Below are 24,090 nucleotides of genomic sequence, written 5' to 3' on the forward strand. Positions count from 1 at the left end.
AATACACCCTGTAACGCGCTGATCAGAATGGGTAAAATTTAAGGGAGGGGCGACGTCCTATTTCGATTCAAAAGCAATCTTGGCCTTCTCCGGCCGCCGTAAAAGGGGTTGGGCTTGGTGTTCTCCCGCCAATTTAAACTCATGGGACGGCCCCTGAAGAGATTAGGGGTGGTTATGGGAGTCGGGAAGAGGGGCGATTAATTTGAGCGTTCCTCTTTAGTTTCTTCAGTTGCAGGTGAGGAGCGGAAGCTGCGCTGCTGTAGGGATCTGCGGGTGGGTTCAGGTCGAAGTAGCAGCGGCCTCAGCTCAGTTCGGGGTGTTTTCCCCTCAAGAGGCTGGCGGGAGAGAGGTCGGAGTCGGTTCTTGCTGGCCCCAGGGTCCAGCTGAGAGCGTTTATGCACGGAGGCCTAACTGACAGTTTTCATTTTGCTTAATTCGTTAATCTATTCTCCACCTAGCAGCCAGAGTGGTCTCAAATCGTTAATCCTATCATGTCACTCGTCTGCTTAGTAGCTTTCCTCTCTTGTAAAACCCAATCTTGAAGTCGAGGATTCTTTTGGCTCCCAGACTGTTGCATTCTTGCTGTGCCCGGGCAGCCGCCTCAAACTCGTTCCAGCCTCTGAGCCTTTGCCCTCGGCGTGCATCGCTCCTCCCCCTGAGCTTTGCATAGTTCGCTTCTTGCTATTCGGGTCTTAGTTCAGAGGTCATCTCCTTCCTTTCCCAAACAGGTGCTTCTTACGCGGCCCTCCTCCCTCCCATCCATCTGAGCCCTGTTTGCTTCCAAACATTTAGCATGGTTGGTAATTGTGCGTTAACTTATCTTTTTGTAGGGAGGCAGTCTAACAGTTAATAGCAGGCGCGGATTTGAGTCTTGTCTAGCTACATAATTTACTCGCTTTAGGTGACCTTGGCCATTTATTTAATCCCTGACTCGTGTTTCTCAGCTGTAAAATGGGTTGTGCAGATTAAATGAGTAAAGCAGTCAAAACTATCTTGCATACTCAGTATGTGTTAACTGTTTTATTTTGGTCTGTCCTTCCTACGAGAATATAGACTTCGTAATGACAGAGACCTTTTCTGTCTTCACAGCTGTATTCCCAGCTCCTAGAGCAGTGCCTGGCATATAGTAGTCAGTAAACATTTGTTGAATGAGTGAGTGTGACAGCCATGGGAGGTTGATAATATTTCTCTACTTTTACAGATATGGGACACGGAAACCCATAAAAGTGTTCACTCCAACCTGTCACTCCTGTCTTAATCTCTTCCCACCTCCCACCCAAATGCCAGTCACTAAAACTACTGTCTGTCGCAACGTGCTTTGTTTCTGCACCCTCGCTTACACTCTTAGTGAGAATTCTTCCTGCACTTAAAAAGCTCCTATGACCTTAAGTTCCTAGCCCAAATGTTATGTGCATCCGATAACAATAATAATTAAGTTAACTCTTAAAATTGATTGCTTGCCATGAACCAAGCATTGTTCTGTGAGTGTTTAAAACTCATAACCTTTTCAGTTATCTACAACGATATTCCTGTTTTGTAGGTTAGAGACTTGAGGAACAGAAAGATTAAGTTACTTGCTCAAGGACAACTGGCTAGGAAATGTGAAAGAGCACCAAGTCAAAAATTATTCCTTCGCTTACTGTACTTCTATAGATTTTAAAACATTTCTGCTAGCACTTATCAAAACAACTGTAATTATTTGGTTCTTGTTCCCCACTAATAGTCTTGACCCAGGGGTTGTTTTTCAATTTGGTATTCTACCCCCACCCAGACCACACATGAAATGAGTTATGTAAATCTTTGCTGAGGAGATGGTTAAGTGACTCTCCTCTGGTTACAAATATACTCTCTGGTCCAGTCAGAAACCTAATCTAATTTTTTCTTCCCCCCCACCCCCCGTTATTGTTTTCATTTATACAACAATACTGAAAACATGCATGGACATTTTTTAAAATTTCATTTGAAACTTTACCATCCTAAGATATCCCAGACAGTCTGACTTCAGATATTTTGCTACTTATTGCTCTACTGATTAAAGGTTTATTTCAAATGAAAACTTATAATTTCAAGCTAGGCACACAAAGTATTAGAAGCTCTAGGATACATTGATAAGATCAGAATTATGTGTGTTCCTAAATCAATATGTGTTTCTCTGATGATAATCAGAGCTCTAGTTCCATTTATCTTATTGGTCCAAAGTGTCTAGGACCACAGAGATAAAAAAAAGACAGAGAAGTCTTTATTTATTGATATATATATTGATTAAGTTTTTTCATTTCCCAAATAACTAGATTCTATGCAACAGTATAATTTAGTCTCTAATTTTACATTTGTCACAGGGAAATCAGTGGTTCCTGACTCAGGAAGACAATCTCAGAAACATGTGGAATGATATTGAGCTGCTAACAAGTGATGATACAGGAAGTGGGTACCTAAGTGTTGGTTCAAGAAAAGAACACGGAACTGCTTTGTATCAAGTAGATTTGCTAGCAAAGGTGACCTCCGAAAAGGTAATTATTGTGATGTTGAGTGTTTTCATTCACAGAATTTTTACTGAGTGCTTAGTAAGCCTAGTAGCCACAGGGTAAATGTTTTGTGAGTGAATATGCACTTTCTCAGGGAATCAAGGTTCAGTCTCAGATTACCAGAAAATTCCATCTGAATTCCCCCTGCATCATCTTAAGATCTGTATTTCCAAAATTGGACGTTTCATAGCTCCTCTTGACATTTTGGACATACAGAATGTATAATAAATGATAGGAAGAATATCCACTACCAGCTTAGGAAATAAAACATTACCAGTAGAGTTGAAGCCCCTGGGATGCCTCCCTGATCCTGTGCTCCTCCCATGCTTTACGCCTGAGTTAAGCTCTCTCCTGAGGTTGAAGTTTATCCTTTCTATGTATTTCTTTCTATATTTGAACTTTCTTTTGATAATAATCCCACCCTTGTCATTCCAGGCTTGAAACCTTATTCTTTGCCTGATATAGAAAATGCTACTGTTAGTTTTTTACCTTAGATTTTCCTTTTTAGTAATTTGCTTCTGGTAAAATATTGATGACCTTGGTAAACAGAGGTTTCTTGTAGAGAAAGTACATCTGATCATTTCTCACAGTGTTACAGTCCAGGATCTTTCTACTTCCCTTAGTAAGTCAATGTAATATTTAATTCTCTCATTATGAATAAGATTTAAAAGAAAGAAAGGAAGACAATACCAACTATTAGAGACAAGTTTTGTATCTTCTAGGGCTTGAAAGTCAGGGCCTCCTCTGGGGACCTTTTATAAAGGGCCTCAAATGTAGGCTTTTGACTTTTCTTCAAGTGAGGTTCTATAGGTATTCAAAGAAACTGGATGATAGGATTTAAAAAAAAGAAATCATTCTTTATGCTGGTTAGATTCTATTGTTAGACTGTACTGCGTTTAGTATATTATGAATCACAGAATTTACAAATATTAGTTATGAGTAGTACAAGTAAATTGTATTCTTTGGTATTAAGTTGTTTATTTGTTAAAGGCAAAAACTTAAAGTATACCACAAATTCTGTAATGAGAAAGTGACATTTCTTTATTTTTCAGTGTTACTAAGAGGCTTAAAACGTGGAAGTGGCCCAGGCCTCTCTTGACCTCTGAGGGTTCCTGTTGAAAAATAATAGTGTGTGTGTATTGAGCTTTGAATTCAGTTAGGAACTAAATTTCCATCTGTTATTAGCTTGGAGCATCACTCATCAATACATTCAAAACTGCCGGGCATGCAATAGCAGATGCGGTGTTCAAAACCCTATGCTAGGCACTTATAATAACATAAGATGACGTATTATCCCTCCTCTTTTAGGACCTTTCTTTAAAGTTAGGCCGACAGGACACCAGCAATAAAAGATATTTTGCTATGCAAGTCGGCCTATGCTAAATTCCAAATGAATGGTACAGGCAGTAAATGCAGTAGGAATTCAGAGAATGGAAAGCTTATTGTGGGTTGGGATAGTTTAACGAGCATTTCATAAAGAAACTAGCACTTGACTTGGGCCTAAAGAAAAAGGAAGGGAAAATGAAAACACAACTTATCAAGGTTTGTGGAGTGCAGTGAAAATAGTCCTTAGAGGAAAGTTTATAGCATTGAATGCATATATTAGAAAAGAAGAAGGGCCGGCCTCATGGCCGAGTGGTTGAGTTTGTGCTCTCCGATTTGGCTGCTTGGGGTTTTGCCAGTTCGGATCCTGAGCGTGGACATGGCACTGCTTGTTGGGCCATGCTGAGGCAGCATCCCACATAGCAGAACCAGAGGCACTCACAACTAGAATATACAACTATGTACTGGGGGGCTTTGGGGAGAATAAGAACAGATGGCAACAGATGTTAGCTCAGGTGCCAATCTTAAAAAAAAAAGAAGAGAGCTGGCCCAGTGACACAGTGGTTAAGTGCGCACGTTCTGCTTTGGCGGCCCTGGGTTCGCCGGTTCAGATCCTGGGCGTGGACATGGCACCACTCATCAAGCCATGCTGAGGTGGCATCCCACATGCCACAACTAGAAGGATCCACAACTAAAAATATACAACTATGTAGCAGGGGGCTCTGGGGAGAAAAAGGAAAAAAAAAAAACTTAAAAAAAAAATCACTGTTGGGGTGATGGATGTGTTAGCTAACCTTATTGTGGTAATTATTTCACAGTATGTATGTATATTAAATCATCACATCGTATACCTTAAACTTACACAACGTTATTTGTCAAATATATCTTAAAGCTGGAAAAAAAATCAATGTAATCCATTAGATCAACAAACTAAAGAAAAATGACATGATCGTATCAATAGATGCAGAAAAAATATTACTAAGTGAAAGAAGCCAATCTGAAAAGGTTGCATACCGCATGATTCCAAGTATATGACATTCTGGAAAAGGCAAAGACAATACAAAGATCAGTGGTTGGGGGTTGGAGGGAGGGATGAATAGGCAGAGAACAGAGCATTTTTAGGGCAATGAAGATAGTCTGATGAAGATAGTCTGTATGATACCATAATGATGGATACCTGTCATACATTTGTCCAGACCCACAGAATGTACACCACCACGAGTGAACTACAATGTAAACTATGCACTTTGGGTGATTATGATGTGTCAATGTAGGTTCATCAGTTGTAACAAATGTACCACCTGGTAGGAGATGTCAGGGGCAGGGGGTATATGGGAATTCTCTGTACCTTACTTTCAATTTTGCTGTGAACCTAAACCTGCTATTAGAAAATAGTCTTAAAAAAAAGAAAGGGAAAGTGCAGTCCAGGCAGAGAGAACAGAATGAGTAGACCCCTAGGAAGTATATAGCACAGTTTCTTCTATGCAACGCTTCGGTGCAACTTTTCACTAGTTGAAGAAGCAAGTTAAAAGACTATACGAGGGATCAGAATGTGATGGGGTTTTCAAGAATTACACCTGGAGAAGGTGACCATTGAAAACAGGCATAAAATGAACTGATTGGCTTAAAACTAAGCCAGGGCTGAATAAGAATAGTTAACATTTATTGAGCACATACTATGTGCAAGGCCGTCTTCTAGCTCTTTACTGAGTTAATTCATTCAATCTCCATACGAGTCTGCTTTGTATTATTATTCCTGTCTTACAGGAGAGTCAGTCAAGGCATTTGCCCAAGATTACTCAGCTAGTAAGTGACTGAGCATTCTCAACCACTGAGCTGTCCATCTGCTTCAGGATACATATGTGTGGGAAGCTCTAATCAACAGAAGCTGAAAACTGGAGACTCATAGTTGGCTTGCATAGTGTTTTTAAAGATGTTGCCTTGACTGCCAGGATTTAAAAATCAGAACATTTCGCATAAAGATCTAGCTTTTTGTGATAAATTGGAAGGTGTAGTTGCCATCCCAGGGTCTCGTTTCCGAAGGGCCTTGAGCTGGCTGATTCTGCTCTTTAGTTTGTATGGGGGTGTGTACCCTCCAGTTCACAGTACACCACAGGCCCCTCCCTGTCGTATCCCAGACACTGAGACTTTATGCCAGTCTTTGTTCATTCATTTATGTTAATGCCTCTGGCTCCTACAGGCATAAAGATCAACTCTTGGGAAACAAAGACTTAAACATGGAAATCCTTTGCCCTTTCCTAGCAATCCTGGTCTATTTCCCTATTTTGGACCTTGGATTCAAAATATACCATGCAAAGAAAAAGTCAACTAATTAGATATATGGGCTAAAGAAAAAAGGCCTGCCAAGTTAAGTTTTAAACTTGAGTGCTTGGGACAATGATGATATTACTGATAAATATTGTTAAATGTGTATAAAAAAGTTTTATTTTAGTCATGCTTTCCCCCCCACAGGCCTCATTAAATCCGAGGATTCAAGCGTGCAGCTTGAGTGATGGGTTTATTGTTGTAGCAGATCAGTCAGTGATACTGCTTGACGGGATTTGTAGATCACTTCAATTGCATCTTATATTTGGTAAGTCTAATGTAATATAGTAAAATACATGGGAAGTCAAATATATCTTCTTACCAATTTCCACTGCATTGTCTTTTCTTTACTCCGTTATCTCTAAGATCAAAATTGGACTAAATTCCAGAAATTAATCTTGAGTGCTTTTTTTGTCCCAAGTTCTAGACACAAAGGATACTGAGATGATCCCTTGTCTCAATAAGTCTAAGGGGCGATATACATGTAAAGCAATAATTTACTTTATTTGCATGATTTTTGTGTTAAAATATTGTAGAAAACAGGTGAGCCCAATTGTGTTCAATTCCTGAATCTTGTGTATAATTTCATTATTATAAACAGATACTTGAATACTTTTAGAATGTATAACGCTATAGAAAGCTTTTGAAATACTTATGAATTAATTCTTCATGGAATTAAAGAGCTTTAAGTGTATGCAAACATGGACAAGAGTAAATTAAGGGACAATCAGTGATTGTGCTAGAAAATAAGTGAGAAGCTTATTGGTGAAAGCTTTTTCTATTTTGAGTGGAAATTTTGACAGAAAGATGGTTGTTGAAGTGTTTGCATAAGAACTTAGACAAGTGAAAAGGAATCAGAAGGTAGGCATTTGAGAACGCAGTCTTAATCACAATATGGAGGCAAGACGCTCATATTTTTGGAATCTTAATGTATCTACCCTGATCGGTCCACAAGATTCACAATTCACCAGTGAAATAGTAGGCTGTGTTAACATATACATTTGTATAAAGATATTGCTACTGGACAAGTTTAGTTTATAAGCCACTTACATGCTGTTGCTTTTCTCTCTTACTCTTCCGCTCTTGGACGCCACTTCACTCCCCCTGGGCTTCTTGCTGTTGCACAAACTGTGCGGCAAGCTCCCACTTTACCATCCGTGCTCCAGGTGTGCCCACTGCCTGGAATGCTCTTCATCCGTTCGGCTAACTTCCTCACTTCCTTCAGGTCTCTGTTCATATCTCACCTTGTCAAAGTGGGCTGTCCTGAGCACTCCTATTAATGCTCCAACTGCATGGTTCTCCTGAGCTCTCTTACCTTGCTCTACTCTTTCTCTTTTCCACAGCATTTATCACCTTCTTACATGTCTTACAATTTGTTTATTATGCTAATTGTTTATCATCCATTTCTGCCTTTGAGCTCCATGAAGGAAGGAATCTTTTGTCATTATTCTCAGATATATGCAAAAGGCCTAGAACAGTGCTTAGCGTATAATGAGTGCTCAGTAAATATTTGTTGACTAAGAGTCAGTAGCCTTCTTTTTTAGTTTAATCACCATTTAAAAAAATATTTAGAAGAAGCTTGAATAATTGATTTTTAATGACAAAATTTGCAATTTTTTGTATTAAAAATAAACATTTTCAAAGGAAGCTTGTAACTTTGATTTAAAATTTTCAGATACTGAAGTGGATGTAGTTGGCCTGTGTCAAGAAGGAAAGTTTCTTTTGGTTGGGGAGAGAAGTGGCAACTTACATCTGATTCATGTAACATCAAAGCAAACATTACTCACTAACGTAAGACGTTGTTATGTTTTTCTAAATTCTAAGTTCTCTCTTAGTTGTGTTTTAAATTAAAAGAATAATACTGCTTTATGTTAAAGAATCGTGCCTCAGAAACATATGAAATAAATGCAAAGTTGAAAAAGTAAGCTTTGAAGATCTTCTTAGTATGCTTGTCCAAAATAGTTTTCCATTTTAAAACTAAAGTGTTTGGAATATAGGCAGAATTATTGCTCATGATAATTGATAAATCAAGAGTTTAAAGAATATAATCCTTGATTATATTTTTCTGGGTCTAATCTTATTATCTGAAATTAATTTGCAATTAGGCTTTTGTTCAGAAAACTAATGATGAAGATCAGTGTACTTACCGGAATCTCGTTATTGAGAAAGACAGTTCAAATGAAGGTAAGTTTTTTGAATTTTTTTTGAATGGCTTCTGACTAATACCCAATCAAAAAAATCAGATTTAAAGTTAATAAATTCTGTAAATTCATTGTTAAGATATGTTAAATTTTCTAGTGATGTAATTAATATTGTAAGAAACAAGTTTTTTATTTTAGCTCTTTTCAGAGGTTTAAATGTACTTTTTCTAAATGTAGTATTCCAAACTCATTTTAACACTTGAGAGTTCTATAGATTACTAAGGAGCTGTTATATTCTTTTAAAATGTTTTTGTGGGTTTCAGCATATTTATCATATTTTCAACAGATTTTAACTGGACCTTAATTTATTTTAATATTTATCTGAGATTTTTTTTTTTTTCCTGGCAAGTGAAGTTTGGTTTTTTTATAAAAGTTTCAAAGAAGATGACATTGTTTTTCCAAATAATTTACCAATTCTTTGTAAATAAGCTTTATCTATATCATTACTATATTATTTGATGATTAGAATTTAAATGAGCAAATTAACATGTTTTTAAGCTAATTCCAGATACTGGTTTAAATTTTATGTCCCTGTGCCTTTTAGAGAAACTGGTTTTGATTTTATTTTACTAGGTACCTATTATATGCTGCTTCTTACAAACAATGGATTCTTTTGCATTACAAACCTTCAGCTTGTAAAAATTCAACAAGGTAAATAATGCATTATTTTCTTGTTATTGATTTGCAGCAATATTTCTTACTGGTTTTCCAGAGAATTTTTTAAATATTTTTCTTAAGAATATTTAGTTGATTACATTCTATAATACTTGGTATACTTTTAAGTATTCATGATATACTTATTCTTCACTTTTATGGCTGCAACAGAATCTGAAGAAATATCATTTGTTTATAGGTTTCGAGGAGTTTACAGTTTAGTTGGGGAGAGAAGACATACACTACATAGTAATAAATGCTTTTTGGTGTAATAAATGAACCTGGAAAGCAAAATGACTATATAATTGTTAACAATACAGAGCCATAACCTGTAGTATGTGCTAATGAGTGGCATGGACCATACGTCACTCTGAGCTGGGAGAGACTGAGGAATTGGTTTGGGGCATGTATTCAACAATTTTTTTTTTGGTGAGTAAGATTTGCCCTGAGCTAACATCTGTTGCCAATCTTCCTCTGTTTTTTTTTTTGGCTTGAGGAAGATTAGTCCTGAGCTAACATCCATGCCCATCCTCTATTTTGTATGTGGGATGCCTCCGCAGCATGGCTGACAAGTGGAGCAGGTCTGCACCCAGGATCTGAATCTGCAAACCATAGACTGCTGAAGTGGAGCATGCAGAGCTTCAACAATTTGGCCATGGGGCTGGTGCCAAGAAATATTTTTTTAAAATCTACTGTGTGCCAAGACGTGCAAAGTCCTGGGAATACAACAAGGTTTAAGATGCATAGTTCTCTATAGTTTAGTGAGGGAGCTAAACAAGTAAAAGAGCTCTTCCAAAACGGAGTACGAAGTGATGAAGACTTTACAGATAGGACTTCAGAGCTTGAACAGGAGTAGGAGAGTTGGAGCAGGGAGAAGACCCTCTTAGGAGGGAGCAGCATGGTAGGGGAAGGTATGGAGAGGCACTGTAGGGACGGTACAGCAGCATGGCTGCTGCCCTGAATGTAACATGTTACAGTTTAGATCATTGATCAAGGGCAAAACCGAAAAATCACTGCTGCCTTATTCATTTCTGACCAGTGTTCTATTCACTAGATTGTGTATAATTTCACCTTGACACGAAAGGGGTGGCTTGTATATATTTCATAGGTGAATACTGTGAATTTAGCTTGCTTTTCTCTTTTTCATGCAGCAATTGAGAATGCAGACTTCAATAAAGCAAAAAAGGTAAGAAAACAAAACCATATTGTCTTCTTGAAACCTACATTTAATGTAAGTTTAGAAGAGTGTTTCTGAATATAATTGATCAGCTGGTTGATATTTCAAGAATTAGCATGATATAACATTTAATAACATTTCTATTTAAAAATACATTTATAACATTGATTTAAACCAATTTTTACCTATATTTCCAAGGAATTTGGACTGGAGCATATATATAACATTCTTATTTTTTAAATTTTGCAGTTACAAGGACAAATCAAATCCCGTTTTATTTCTACTGAAAATTATCATAGTCTTGGTTGTCTCAATCTTGTGGCTGGAGATTTAGCAAGCGAAATCCCTGTGATAATTGGGGTAATTCTTTTTATAAAATTTCCTTTTTTGATCTCTGAAGTGTTTCTTCATTAAAACGTTATAGTGTTGGCTAAATAATGAATTGTAATATTAGCAGAAACAGGGAAATTATAAAATTAAGGTCATAAATTTAATAAGTAAATGTAAGTTTCTATGTTATAAAAAATATTGAATATTTTCACTAATCTCTACCTCGTATTTAGCATCTTTAATTATAAGCGTAAGCAAAAACAACAATAATGTCAACAAACAAAAACAAAATACTCCATAGTTATACCATTTCCTGTGACTTTTTCAGTAACATCACAGACTTTTTTAAAATCACATTATTGCAGCTATCTTGAAATGTTGTTTATGTATCACTATTTTAAAATTATAGTTTACCCAGCAGGCGGTGTAATAACTATTGGTGACAAAGTCAAAAGTACTGCTGATTCTACTTTTTATTTTTGCTTATATTCGTAATTAAAGGAAACGCTAAATTTCAGATAGAGATTAGTAAAAATAAAGATGTACATTTTTTCCTAAGTTCACAGATCCCTTGAATCTTGAAATAAGCCAGATTAAGAACCTCAGTATTAGAGAATGGTCCTAATGAGTAAAAGGTCTTTAATTTAATCCCTACCTGATAAGTGATTCTACCTTATTCTTAACGTTGGCTAGCTAAGCTACTTACAAGTATATGTTATTAGTAAAATGGGAAACTGCACAAGATTGTATATAGAGAAGCACAGTTCGCTAACCACCATTGGAAAGACAACTCAAAATGTATACCTTTCTGTATAATGTCCAATGTTATATATGAAAAGTAACGTTATTTATGTGTAACTTCTGATTACTGTGGTCACAATTTCTTTGCATCTTGGGGGAAAACATCTAATATTATATTCAAGAAGTGGCAAATATTCAATATAATTACAGCATTTACAACTTTTTTTTTTTATGCTTTTTTGGTGAGGAAGATTGACCCTGAGCTAACATCTGTTGCCAAACTTCCTCTTTTTTTTTTATTTCTCCCCAAAGCCCCAATACATAGTTGTATATCCTAATTATAAGTCCTTCTAGTTCTTCTGTGTGGGATGCTACCACAGCGTGGCTTGATGAGTGGTGTGTAGGTCCACACCCAAGATCCAAACTGGCAAACCCTGGGCCACTGAAGTGGTGCACGCAAACTTAACCACTCGGCCACAGGGCTGGCTCCTACATTTTTACTTATCAAATATATATTTTAAGAAACAGTCGCATTTTGCCATTTTGCGTATCCACTTTAATATTTCATCAGGGTTTTAAATAATTTAAAGATAATATTTATAAATTTTTTTCAAATGTAGTTATTTTAACAAAAATACTTAGTCAAAGATTATAATCATAATATATAATATTATAGTCATAATACTGGAGGCAGTCTTAAGGTTTACCCCATGTCTTTAGAGTGAGCTGTCTGAACGTGCCTACTCCTTATTAAATATCCCTGTGATAACAATGAACAGCAGCAGTTCACTGTTCTTTCCATTCTGCTCTGTGGAAAACAAAGAGAGGAACTGGGAGATAAAGGCCAGTTGGATTTGAATTTATAAATATATTTTCGAAATTACTAATGCGTACAACTTAGGTGTTTCTACTTTGAGGAAGATTCAGATCTAAGAACCAAATTTATAATTAATGTACTGTTTTCACTTCTGTAGGGAACTGGTAGTTGTGCATTCTCAAAATGGGAACCAGACTCTTCCAAGGAAGGAATGACAGTTAAGAATGTTATTGATGCAGAGATTATTGAAGGTACAATAAGTTAGTGAAACCACTTTTGGTAATTGTTAGTGGATTTAATTTTCATGTCAATGTACTAAGTCTGGCAGATGGGCCATTTTACGTACTACTCTTTGAAAGAAGCCAGATTTGTCTAATTGTCCACATGCATGACTGCTCTTGACATGTTACAGTTGTTACTCTTCATTTTGGGAGGTTTTACATTTTAGTGGTCACCTAAAAAATTATAGAAGCAGGAATAAAAGAGAATGGGAACTTTTTGTTTAAATGTAGTTCTGCCTTTCCATAAATATGTTAGTTTTCTATTTAAATCTGGCTGTATGTAACACAGAAATATAATCCTTGCACACCTTGCTTTTTCTTTTGTAGGTGCAAAGAAGTTCCAGCTGATAGACAATCTACTTTTTGTTCTTGATACCGACGTATGTTTCTGATAGTTCTCTTTCAATGTTTTCACTTTGTATTATCTTTAACAACAAAAACATTGTCAAACTTACAAAGACAAGGACTTTCGCGGGGATGGACTACTATCTTGTGTACTGTGCTTTATTTATATCATAAAATATATCCTGAAATGTAAATTTTTAATCATTAAGCTGATATATCAATGAAATGTCTCTTTTGCAGAATGTGCTGAGCTTATGGGATATTTACACTCTAACTCCCATATGGAACTGGTCCTCTCTTCACATAGAAGATTTTCTTCTTACCACAGAAGCAGACTCTCCTTCTTCAGTCACGTGGTACATTTGGGTGCTGGTAGCGGTTCCCCTTCTGTAAGAACCAGGTTTTTTTGCCTGGTTCTGTTCCAATCATTCATTATGTGTCGCATTCTAAATAACACTATGAGCAGACTGACAGGGTAAGGACCATTTCCTTGTCAGCCAGATTCACTGAGAACAAGTAGACAATACAAATCTCCAAGTGATTGTGTTAGAAAGCGTGTCAGGGTGGGCCATAGACAGGCAGAAATCAAGTTCCATGTCTTTTAGGTAAATCAGTTTTAACTTTTATACAAGAATATCCGTTTGACTTAGCTTGTATCTAGCAATTGATAAAGCTTATTTTGATTCCCTTAAACCTTTTCTTTTTTAGGCAAGGAATTACAAATCTCAAATTAGTAGCTCTGACAACTACTACTAATAAGAAGGTACTGGAAAATTTTTTTCACGTTGGTCCATGTTGTGTTAGAAATAGCATTTATTTATTTATTTATTTTTTTTATGGAATGTGAATTTTTTTTTTTTTTTATTAATGTTATGATAGATTACAACCTTGTGAGATTTCAGTTGTACATTTTTGTTAGTCATGTTGTGGGTACACCACTTCCCCCTCCGTACCCTCCCCCCACCCCCCCCTTTTCCCTGGTAACCACCGATCAGATCTCCTTCTCAATATACTAATTTCCACCTATGAGTGGAGTCATATAGAGTTCGTCTTTCTCTGACTGACTTATTTCGCTTAACATAATGCCCTCGAGGTCCATCCACGTTGTTGTGAATGGGCCAATTTCGTCGTTTTTTATGGCTGAGTAGTATTCCACTGTGTATATATACCACATCTTCTTTATCCAATCATCAGTTTCTGGGCATGTAGGCTGGTTCCACGTCTTGGCTATTGTAAATAATGCTGCGATGAACATAGGGGTGCAACAGACTCTTGAGATTTCTGATATCAGGTTCTTAGGATAGATACCCAGTAATGGGATGGCTGGGTCATAGGGTATTTCTATTTTTAACTTTTTGAGAAATCTCCATACTGTTTTCCATAGTGGCTGTACCAGTTTGCATTCCCACCAACAGTGTATGAGGGTTCCTCTTTCTCCACAACCTCTCCAACATTTGTCGTTCTTGGTTTTGGATGTTTTTGCCAATCTAACGGGGGTAAGGTGATATCTTAGTGTAGTTTTGATTTGCATTTCCCTGATGATTAGCGATGATGAACATCTTTTCATGTGTCTATTGGCCATATTCATATCTTCTTTTGAGAAATGTCTGTTCATGTCCTCTGCCCATTTTTTGATCGGGTTGTTTGTTTTTTTGTTGTTAAGCAGTGTGAGTTCTTTGTATATTATGGAGATTAACCCTTTGTCGGATAAGTGGCTTGTGAATATTTTTTCCCAATTAGTGAGCTGTTTTTTTGTTTCAATCCTGTTTTCCCTTGCCTTGAAGAAGCTCTTTAGTCTGATGAAGTCCCATTTGTTTATTCTTTCTATTGTTTCCCTCAACTGAGGAGTTACAGTGTCCGAAAAGATTCTTTTGAAACTGATGTCAAAGAGTGTACTGCCTATATTCTCTTCCAAAAGACTTATTGTCTCAGGCCTAATCTTTAGGTCTTTGATCCATTTTGAGTTTATTTTGGTGTGTGGTGAAAAAGAATGGTCAATTTTCAATCTTTTGCATGTGGCTGTCCAGTTTTCCCAGCACCATTTGTTGAAGAGACTTTCCTTTCTCCATTGTAGGCCCTCTGCTCCTTTGTCGAAGATTAGCTGTCCATAGATGTGTGGTTTTATCTCTGGGCTTTCAATTCTGTTCCATTGATCTGTGGACCTGTTTTTGTACCAGTACCATGCTGTTTTGATCACTGTAGCTTTGTAGTATGTTTTGAAATCGGGGATTGTGATTCCGCCGGCTTTGTTTTTCTTGCTCAGGATTGCTTTAGCAATTCGCGGTCTTTTGTTCCCCCATATGAATTTTAGGATTGTTTGTTCAATTTCTGTGAAGAATGTTCTTGGGATTCTGATTGGGACAGCATTGAATCTGTATATTGCTTTAGGTAGTATGGACATTTTAACTATGTTTATTCTTCCAATCCATGTGCAAGGAATGTTTTTCCATCTCTTTATGTCATCGCCTATTTCTTTCAAGAAAGTCTTGTAGTTTTCATTGTATAGATCCTTCACTTCCTTGGTTAAGTTTATCCCAAGGTATTTTATTCTTTTCGTTGCGATTGTGAATGGGGTAGAGTTCTTGAGTTCTTTTTCTGTTAGTTTATTGTTAGTGTATAGAAATGCTACTGATTTATGCACGTTAATTTTATACCCTGCTACTTTGCTGTAGTTGTTGATTATTTCTAATAGTTTTTCCATGGATTCTTTGGGGTTTTCTATGTATAAGATCATGTCATCTGCAAACAACGAGAGTTTTACTTCTTCGTTACCTATTTGGATTCCTTTTATTTCTTTTTCCTGCCAAATTGCTCTGGCCGGCACCTCCAGTACTATGTTGAATAGGAGTGGTGAAAGTGGGCACCCTTGTCTTGTTCCTGTCCTCAGAGGGATGGCTTTCAGCTTTTGTCCATTGAGTATGATGTTGGCTGTGGGTCTATCATATATGGCCTTTATTATGTTGAGGTACTTTCCTTCTATACCCATTTTACTGAGGGTTTTTATCATAAATGGGTGTTGGATCTTGTCGAATGCTTTCTCTGCATCTATTGAGATGATCATGTGGTTTTTGTTTTTCATTTTGTTGATGTAGTGTATCACGCTGATTGACTTGCGGATGTTGAACCATCCCTGTGTCCCTGGTATAAATCCCCCTTGATCGTGGTGTATAATCTTTTTGATGTATTGCTGTAATCGGTTTGCCAAAATTTTGTTGAGGATTTTTGCATCTATGTTCATCAGTGATATCGGCCTGTAGTTCTCCTTCTTTGTGTTGTCCTTGTCAGGTTTGGGGATCAGAGTGATGTTGGCTTCATAGAATGTGTTAGGGAGTTCTCCATCTTTCTCAATTTTCTGGAACAGTTTGAGGAGAATAGGTATTAAGTCTTCTTTGAATGTTTGGTAGAATTCTCCAGAGAAGCCGTCTGGTCCTGGACTCTTGTTTTTGGGGAGGTTTTTGATTACCGTTTCTATTTCCTTACTTGTGATTGGTCTATTCAGATTCTCCATTTCTTCCTGATTCAGTTTGGGGAGATTGTAGGAGTCTAGGAATTTGTCCATTTCTTCCAGGTTGTTCAATTTGTTGGATATAGTTTTTCATAGTATTCTCTTATGATCTCTTATATTTCATTGGTATCTGTTGTGATTTCTCCTCTGTCATTCCTGATTTTATTAATTTGCGATTTCTCTCTTCTTTTCTTGGTGAGTCTGGCTAGGGGTTTGTCAATTTTGTTAATTCTTTCGAAGAACCAACTCTTTGTTTCATTGATCCTTTCTATTGTCTTTTTTGTTTCAATATCGTTTATTTCTGCTCTTATTTTTATTATTTCCCTCCTTCTACTGACTCTGGGCTTTGCTTGTTCTTCTTTTTCTAGTTCTGTTAGGTGTCGTTTGAGGTTGCTTACGTGAGCTTTTTCTTGTTTAGTGAGGTGAGCCTGTATTGCGATGAATTTCCCTCTTAGGACTGCTTTTGCTGCATCCCAAATGATTTGGTATGTCGTGTTCTCATTTTCATTTGTCTCCAGATAATATTTGATTTCTTCTTTAATTTCTTCAATGATCCATTGTTTGTTGAGAAGTGTGTTGTTTAGTCTCCACATTTTTGCACCTTTCTCTGCTTTTTTCTTGTAGTTGATTTCTAGTTTAATAGCGTTATGATCAGAAAAGATGCTTGATATTATTTCAACTCTCTTGTATTTATTGATGTTTGCTTTGGTTCCAAAAATATGGTCAATCCTTGAGAATGTTCCATGTGCACTTGAGAAGAATGTGTAACCTGCTGTTTTTGGATGAAGTGTTCTATATATATCTATTAAGTCCATCTGGTCTAGTTTTTCATTTAATTCTATTATTTCCTTGTTGATTTTCTGTCTGGATGTTCTGTCCATTGGTGTTAATGGTGTGTTGAGGTCCCCTACTATTATTGTATTGTTGTTGATGTCTTCTTTTAGTTCTATTAAGAGTTGCTTTACAAATTTTGGTGCTCCTGTGTTGGGTGCGTATATATTTATAAGTGTTATGTCTTCTTGGTGGAGAGTCCCTTTTATCATTATATACTGTCCCTCTTTATCTTTCTTTATCTGTTTTGCTTTGAAATCTACCTTGTCTGATATTAGTATAGCGACACCTGCTTTCTTTTGTTCATTATTAGCTTGGAGTATTGTTCTCCATCCCTTCACTCTGAGTCTGTGTTTGTCTTTGGGGCTGAGGAGTGTTTCCTGGAGGCAGCATATTGTTGGATCTTGTTCTTTGATCCATCCTGCCACTCTGTGTCTTTTGATTGGGGAGTTCAATCCATTTACATTTAGAGTGATTATTGAGACGTGGGGGCCTACCACTACCATTTTGTGTCTTGTTTTCCGGTTTTCTTCAGTTTCCTTTGTTTCTCGTCCCATGGTTTAATCTGTTCTGATGTAGAGCTGCTACTCTCTGTTGTTGTCCTTCTACTTATCTCCTCTGCTCTTGGTTTTGTAGCCCCTTTCCTTTTTTGGATTTTTCAGGAATGAGGGTTTTCCTGAGGATTTCCTGAAGAGGAGGTTTTGTGGCAATGAACTCCCTTAATTTTTGTTTATCTGGGAAAGTTTTTATTTCTCCATCGTATTTGAAGGATATTTTCGCTGGGTAGAGAATTCTCGGCTGTAGATTTTTGTCCTTCAGATTTTTGAATATATCATTCCACTCTCTTCTAGCCTGTAAAGTTTCTGCTGAGAAATCTGCTGATAGCCTGATGGGGGTTCCTTTGTAGGTTAGTTTCTTTTGCCTGGCTGTCCTTAATATTTTCTCCTTGTTGTTGACTTTTGCTAGCTTCACTACGATATGCCGTGGAGTTGGTCTTCTTGCATTGATGAAGTTTGGAGATCTATTGGCTTCTGTCACCTGAAGATCCATCTCCCTCACCAGATTTGGGAAGTTCTCAGCCATTATTTCTTTGAATAGGTTTTCTGCCCCTTTCTCCTTCTCTTCTCCCTCTGGTATACCTATAATCCTTACGTTGCATCTCCTAATTGTGTCTGATAATTCTCGGAGAGTTTCTTCATTTCTTTTAAGTCTTGCTTCTCTCTCCTCCTCTGCCTGCAACAATTCTATATTGCCATCTTCCAAATTGCTAATTCTTTCCTCCATATTATCGGCCCTACTGTTCAGAGCATCTAGATTTTTCTTAATCTCCTCTATTGTGTTCTTCATTTCCAATATTTCTGTTTGGTTCTTCTTTATCGTATCAAACTCTTTTGTGACATAGCTCCTGAACTCGTTGAGTTGACGGTCAGAATTCTCTCTTAACTCATTGAGAATGTTAATGATGGCTGTTTTGAAGTCATCATCATTTAGGTTATATATCTCATTTTCTTTGGGATTGTTTTCTGTGTATTTGTTACTTTCTTTCTGTTCTGGAGATTTAATGTATTTTTTCATATTGCTTGATGTTGTTGATTTGTGCCTCCGCATGGAGATAGAGTTTAGTTGCTCCTTTCACTTGTTTCAGCTGCTGCGGTGGGGGGAGCAGCTGTTTATACTTCACCAACCAGGAACCCTGTCTGTAGTTGCTAACTGGGCCTGGGCCCCTCTTCGTAGCCACAGTGGCCCTTTGGATTCCCTCCTCTGCCTTGGGGGCCGTCACAGGGGGGCTTCAGGCTGCAGGTGCCTACTGTTGCAGCCCACCTAGATGTGCTCTCTCCTTGGGGTCTGCAACGGTGTTATGGGCTTTTCCAGCGGCCAGGGGTGGGATCACTTATATTTGTCGCTCCGTTGCTGTCGGCACCCACCGAATCTCACTTGTCCTCTATGGGTCGCAGGAGAGCTATTGGCATCTTCTACAGTCTGTGGTTAGTACACCTAGCTATGCTGCTTTTGCCCTGGGGTCTTCCAGCCTTGTGGCTGGTGGCTGGGTGCCTTCTACTGGTGCTGTACAGAGGCTTTCCCTAAGGCTGCTGTGAGCCTGTAGGGTTTCCCCCTAGGCTACTAAGCTGGGTCTCTGGAACTCTCTCCAGCCCCAGTCCTCTCCGAGATCTCCGGCAATCCCTAGTCCCACGGGGCGGGCAACGGCAGATGGGGGTCGCCCCGCCCTCTGGGCTTCTCTCTGGGCCTCTCCCGGGAGCCCTGAATGCTGGGAGTGGCCCCTCTGCTAATGGCAGACAGAGAGTTTTGTCTGCTTCCTGGCGGAACTCTGGCGCTTCCCCTCCGGGTCGCAGGACCGGCCTTTGAAAGTTCCCCCCACCCCGGTCCTCTCCGAGATCTCTGGCAATCTCTAGCCCCACGGGGCGGACAACGGCAGCTGGGGGTCGCCCCGCCCTCTGGGCTTCTCTCCGGGCCTCTGCCGGGAGCCCTGAATGCTCGGCGTGGCCCCTCTGCTAACGGCACACAGAGAGTTTTGTCTGCTGCCCGGGTGGAGCTCCGGCGCTTCCCCTCCGGGTCGCAGAACCGGCCTTTGAAAGTTCCCCCAGCCCCGGTCCTCTCCGAGATCTCCGGCAATCCCTAGTCCCACGGGGCGGGCAACGGCAGCTGGGAGACCTCCGTACCCTCCGTGACTCTCTCTGGGACCCTCCGGGTGCCCCGAGCACCAGGCTGGGTCTCCCTGCCAATGGCGGGGAGAGACTCTCCCCGCGGGCTCAGGTGTGCAACTCCAAAGTTTCCCTCTGCGTTTAGGAGTAATTGCGGGGGGTTTAGGTAGGGTTCTGGTCACCTGTTTCCACCGTCGCTCCTCTGTTGTGTTCTCGCTCCTGCCCTAGATGTGTGTGGATCCTCTGGGGGCGTCCTTTGGAAGAAAGCCGCTTGTGGGTACTAGGCTGCCCGTCGGGGTCAGAGAGTTTTCACCTATTTCCACATCCTCCCGGAGGAAAGTCCGTCCTCCTTCCGATGTATAGTCGCGTGGGTGTCTCAGACGTCCTGAGATGCTGTCTGGATATCCTTTGTCAAGCGATAAGTGTCCAAATAATTGTAGACTCGAAGGGCGAGAGACAAAGAGGACTACTCACGGCGCCATCTTGGATCTTCCTCCTAGAAATAGCATTTAACACAGAAGTATTTAACTACTTTAAGTCGCGCTCACCACACATTAGCTCTTAGTTCACACAAACACTTAACAAATCAGAAATAATCCTGCAGAGCTCTTTTTTTCCCATTTAAAAAAATAGATATAAATCTTGGCTCCCCATTTTAAATGGAGCATTTCAGGAATAAAAATGTCCACAAGAAAATACATCATTCTGGAACTGGGGAATTAGATTCACCTTTAATACGGATTGTAGAATGGGCTTCAACTATGTGGATTTTCATTCAACATATTTGGAGGGTAGAATAGAAGGTAATTTTATATGTATAACATTTAAATAATACAGTGACAGACTTAATTATAAAATTATTTTTGCATTTAGCTTTGTACCAAGTGTTTTAATCTCTGTCCTTGATTGTGAAGTGCTGACTTGTGCTCATAGGTTTATATTGACCTACTAAATTAATTGCTCTACTATTTTTCTTAGATGAAAAACCTCATGGTTTATTCATTACCTACAATGGAAATACTATATTCTTTGGAAGTGTCTAGTATTTCTTCTCTGGTCCAAACAGGAATTAGCACAGTAAGTTGATGTCTATTTTGAATTACTTTATAATAAAAAACATTAAGAATAAGCTAAGCATGAGTGGAACCCAGTGGAGTATCTGGATAGATCTCAGGTTTATAAATATATTTATTGTTATTAGAGGTCCTTAAATACACTTGCTGAAGGTCAGCGTTCATATAAAAAAAGAAATGAAGAGGCTGGCCCAGTTGCATAGTGGTTAAGTTTGCGCACTCCACTCGGCGGGCTGCGGTTTGCGGGTTTGGATCCCAGGCGTAGACCTATACACCACTCATCAAGCCATGCTGTGGCAGCATCCCACATACAAAGTAGAGGAAAATTGGCACACATGTTAGCTCAGGGTCAATCTTCCTCACCAAAAAAAAAAAAAAACAAAAAAAAACCCAAATTAAATAAAACAACAATTGTCTGTATATTCAATTTTCTTGTTTCTCCACAAGAACTATAGATGATAATTAATTTGGGGGGATTTATTGCTTTTATTTATTTATTTACTAGTGATCTTGTAAAAAGACATTTTACTACGTTTATTTCATCTGTTTTTACATTCCATATGTTGGAAATTACTTGCCAACATCATTACCTGTCACCCCTAAATACAGCAGCAAGTATCAGCTAAAAACAACGGCACTTTTCTACAACACAATTATCAAACTGAGAAAATTTAATATTAATATAATACTATTATGAAATGTACCATCCAAATTGAAATTTTGTCAAATTATTGTGCCAATTACTTTAAAGCTATTTTTTTCTTGATCCAGGATCCGATCAAGCATCACATATCGAATTTAGCTGTCGTGGTCACATGATAGTCTACTGTAATCCAGAATAGTTCCCTTGTCTTTTTTGTCTTCTAAGACAGTGACATTTTTCAAGAGTCCTAGCCTGTTGCGTTGTAGAATGCATCTCTGTTTGGATTTGTCTGATTGTTTCATCATGGTTAGATTCATGCTTAACTTTTTGGCAATAATACTGCGTAGGTAATACCGTGTCCTAACTGCATCACATTAACGTCCATTTGTTCTGTTGGTGATGTTAAATTTGATCACTTGGTTAAGGTAACTCTGCCAGATTTCTCCATTGTAAAAGTACATTTTCCCCCTTTGTAATTAGTAGGTGATTTCTGTGGTGTTATTTTGAGACTATGGGAATATCCTTTTCCCGAATAGTTTTTCCCAGTGATTTTAAAATCCGTTGATGGATAATTCTTGCCTAAACCAGTTGTTACTCTAGTAACTGTAAAATGTATTAATCCTGCATTTCAGTTTTAAACATGGTTTTGCTATTGCAGGATACTATATACCTTCTGGAAGGAATTTGCAAAAATGACCCAAAGTAAGTTATGCTTTTTTTTTATCAGATAACTTGTTAAATAACAGCCAAGTTCAGATTTACTTATTAATGTTAAATGACAAATGCAATGACAGTGAACAACTTTTTTCAGACTATCTGAAGATTCAGTCTCTGTTTTAGTACTCAGATGTCTTACAGAAGCTTTACCAGAAAACAGGTAACTTCTCATTTTCCCTTAAGCCTTATCCCCTAATGAAGAACTTAGCTTCCCTGATTAATAAAAATTTTACGAAAATTTCTTTTCTACTTAACAGATTGAGTCGGTTACTTCACAAACACAGATTTGCTGAAGCCGAGAGCTTTGCCATTCAGTTTGGCTTGGATGTTGAGGTAATCATTCATGAATTCACTTGTGCATTAAACAAGCATTTCTTCATGTACTAGAGGCTGGGGAGCCAGACGTGTAAAACGTGATTGGAATTTAGTATGATAACGCCTTTAATTAAGATAGGTCCAAAGAAGAGTAAGATTCAAAGGAGAGATTGACCTGTAGTGGGGCAGAAAGACTTCACGGAGAAGATACTTTTTATGTCAGATCTGGAAGATGTTCCAGATAGTCCATGGAGAGGAAGGGAATTCTAAGTATAAGGACAGCATGAATGACGTGAGGGAGGCTTGTGGTGCTTCCAGGATCTCCTCGTATTTACGTGGGACCGGAGTGTGGGTTATACGTGCAGATGGAGATGGAGAAGCAGAGGATCAGAGCCTGGAGGGCTTTTGTACGTATTGCAAAGGATTTAGATTTTATTCTGCAGGTGATGAGGAGCTACTGAGAATTGTAAGCAGGAGAATGTCTTGGTTAGTTGTCATTTTGTAAAGATGGAGACTTGTTTGGAAAAGGGCAAACCTACAGGTGCAAAGACCAATTGGGAGACCAAACGGCTTTCTGTGGGAGACCGGAACCGAAGTAGTGAGATGGACAAGAGGAAAGGTCTGGTAGGAGACATCTGCAGGCGGTAGAAGCGGTAGGACTTAGTGATGAAGCTTAGGAGGGACAAATGTAGGGAATGGACTAGCAGGACTCAGGCTTAGCGTACTTGTGGACTGGTGATGGCATTACCTGAAATGAGGAACATGTGTGGAAGAACAGGTCAGGGGTAAAAGATGAAGGGTTCTGCCTTATATAAAGTGCATTTAAGGGATCTTAGAAAATGAGGCTGATAGGAAGCTGGAGAATGATCTGAGCTGAATCTAGAGGTAGGTAACACGAGGGGAGTGGCTCACATCACTCCAGGAGACTGTGTTGAGTAAGAAGAGATCTGAGGATGAAATCCAGGGGTACCAGCATCATGTCTGGTGTTTTCACTGTAAACATCTTTGCCGCAAGCATTTTTCCCACACGCATTTTTGCCACATAACTGATTGGCCATAGGCAATTTTGCTGTAACAGATAAAAAGTAACTGGTTGACAGTGTGGTTTTCTTTTGGTTTCATGTTTCCATTGATGAATTAACTGCCGTAAAAGCTAAAAAAATAGGGCTGGCCTGGTGGTGCAGCGGTTAAGTGTGCACGTTCCACTTTGGTGCCCCTGGATTCCCCGTTTCAGATCCCAGGTGTGGACATGGCACCGCGTGGCAAAAGCCATGCTGTGGTAGGTGTCCCATATATAAAATAAAGGAAGACGGGCATGGATGTTTGCTCAGGGCCAGTCTTTCTCAGTAAAAAGAGGAGGATTGGCAGCAGATGTTAGCTCAGGGCTAATCTTCCTCAAAAAATAAAATAAAATAAAATAAAATAAAATAAATAGTTGACAGGTTTTTTTTTTTTTTCTCAGTTTGGTTTCATTTCTCCACTGACGTTCTTGCAGTTACTCTCTCTTTTTTTTTTCTTTTGAGGAAGATTAGCCCTGAGCTAACATCTGCTGCCAATCCTCCTCTTTTTGCCAAGGAAGACTGGACCTGAGCTAACATCCGTGCCCATCTTCCTCCACTTTATATGT

General features: G+C 38.6%; 1 protein-coding gene across 1 annotated transcript in view; it reads left to right on the forward strand.

The window, feature by feature from the left end:
* The first annotated feature begins 3 nt into the window (after positions 1 to 3).
* The window catches only part of KNTC1 (kinetochore associated 1), a 73,807-nt gene continuing 49,720 nt past the window's right edge, over positions 4 to 24,090 (forward strand). Inside the window, exons 1-16 of the mRNA XM_023647239.2 lie at positions 4 to 235; positions 2,340 to 2,510; positions 6,321 to 6,441; positions 7,849 to 7,964; positions 8,279 to 8,357; positions 8,948 to 9,025; positions 10,180 to 10,214; positions 10,455 to 10,565; positions 12,251 to 12,344; positions 12,702 to 12,754; positions 12,960 to 13,075; positions 13,428 to 13,482; positions 20,694 to 20,792; positions 22,090 to 22,133; positions 22,243 to 22,308; positions 22,406 to 22,481. Of these exons, the coding sequence (XP_023503007.1) occupies positions 2,382 to 2,510; positions 6,321 to 6,441; positions 7,849 to 7,964; positions 8,279 to 8,357; positions 8,948 to 9,025; positions 10,180 to 10,214; positions 10,455 to 10,565; positions 12,251 to 12,344; positions 12,702 to 12,754; positions 12,960 to 13,075; positions 13,428 to 13,482; positions 20,694 to 20,792; positions 22,090 to 22,133; positions 22,243 to 22,308; positions 22,406 to 22,481 (1,272 nt within the window). The 5' untranslated portion in view covers positions 4 to 235; positions 2,340 to 2,381. The remainder of the gene's footprint in view (positions 236 to 2,339; positions 2,511 to 6,320; positions 6,442 to 7,848; positions 7,965 to 8,278; positions 8,358 to 8,947; positions 9,026 to 10,179; positions 10,215 to 10,454; positions 10,566 to 12,250; positions 12,345 to 12,701; positions 12,755 to 12,959; positions 13,076 to 13,427; positions 13,483 to 20,693; positions 20,793 to 22,089; positions 22,134 to 22,242; positions 22,309 to 22,405; positions 22,482 to 24,090) is intronic.

The sequence above is a fragment of the Equus caballus genome, chromosome 8 (assembly GCF_041296265.1).
Source record: "Equus caballus isolate H_3958 breed thoroughbred chromosome 8, TB-T2T, whole genome shotgun sequence".
NCBI classification, from domain to species: domain Eukaryota; kingdom Metazoa; phylum Chordata; class Mammalia; order Perissodactyla; family Equidae; genus Equus; species Equus caballus.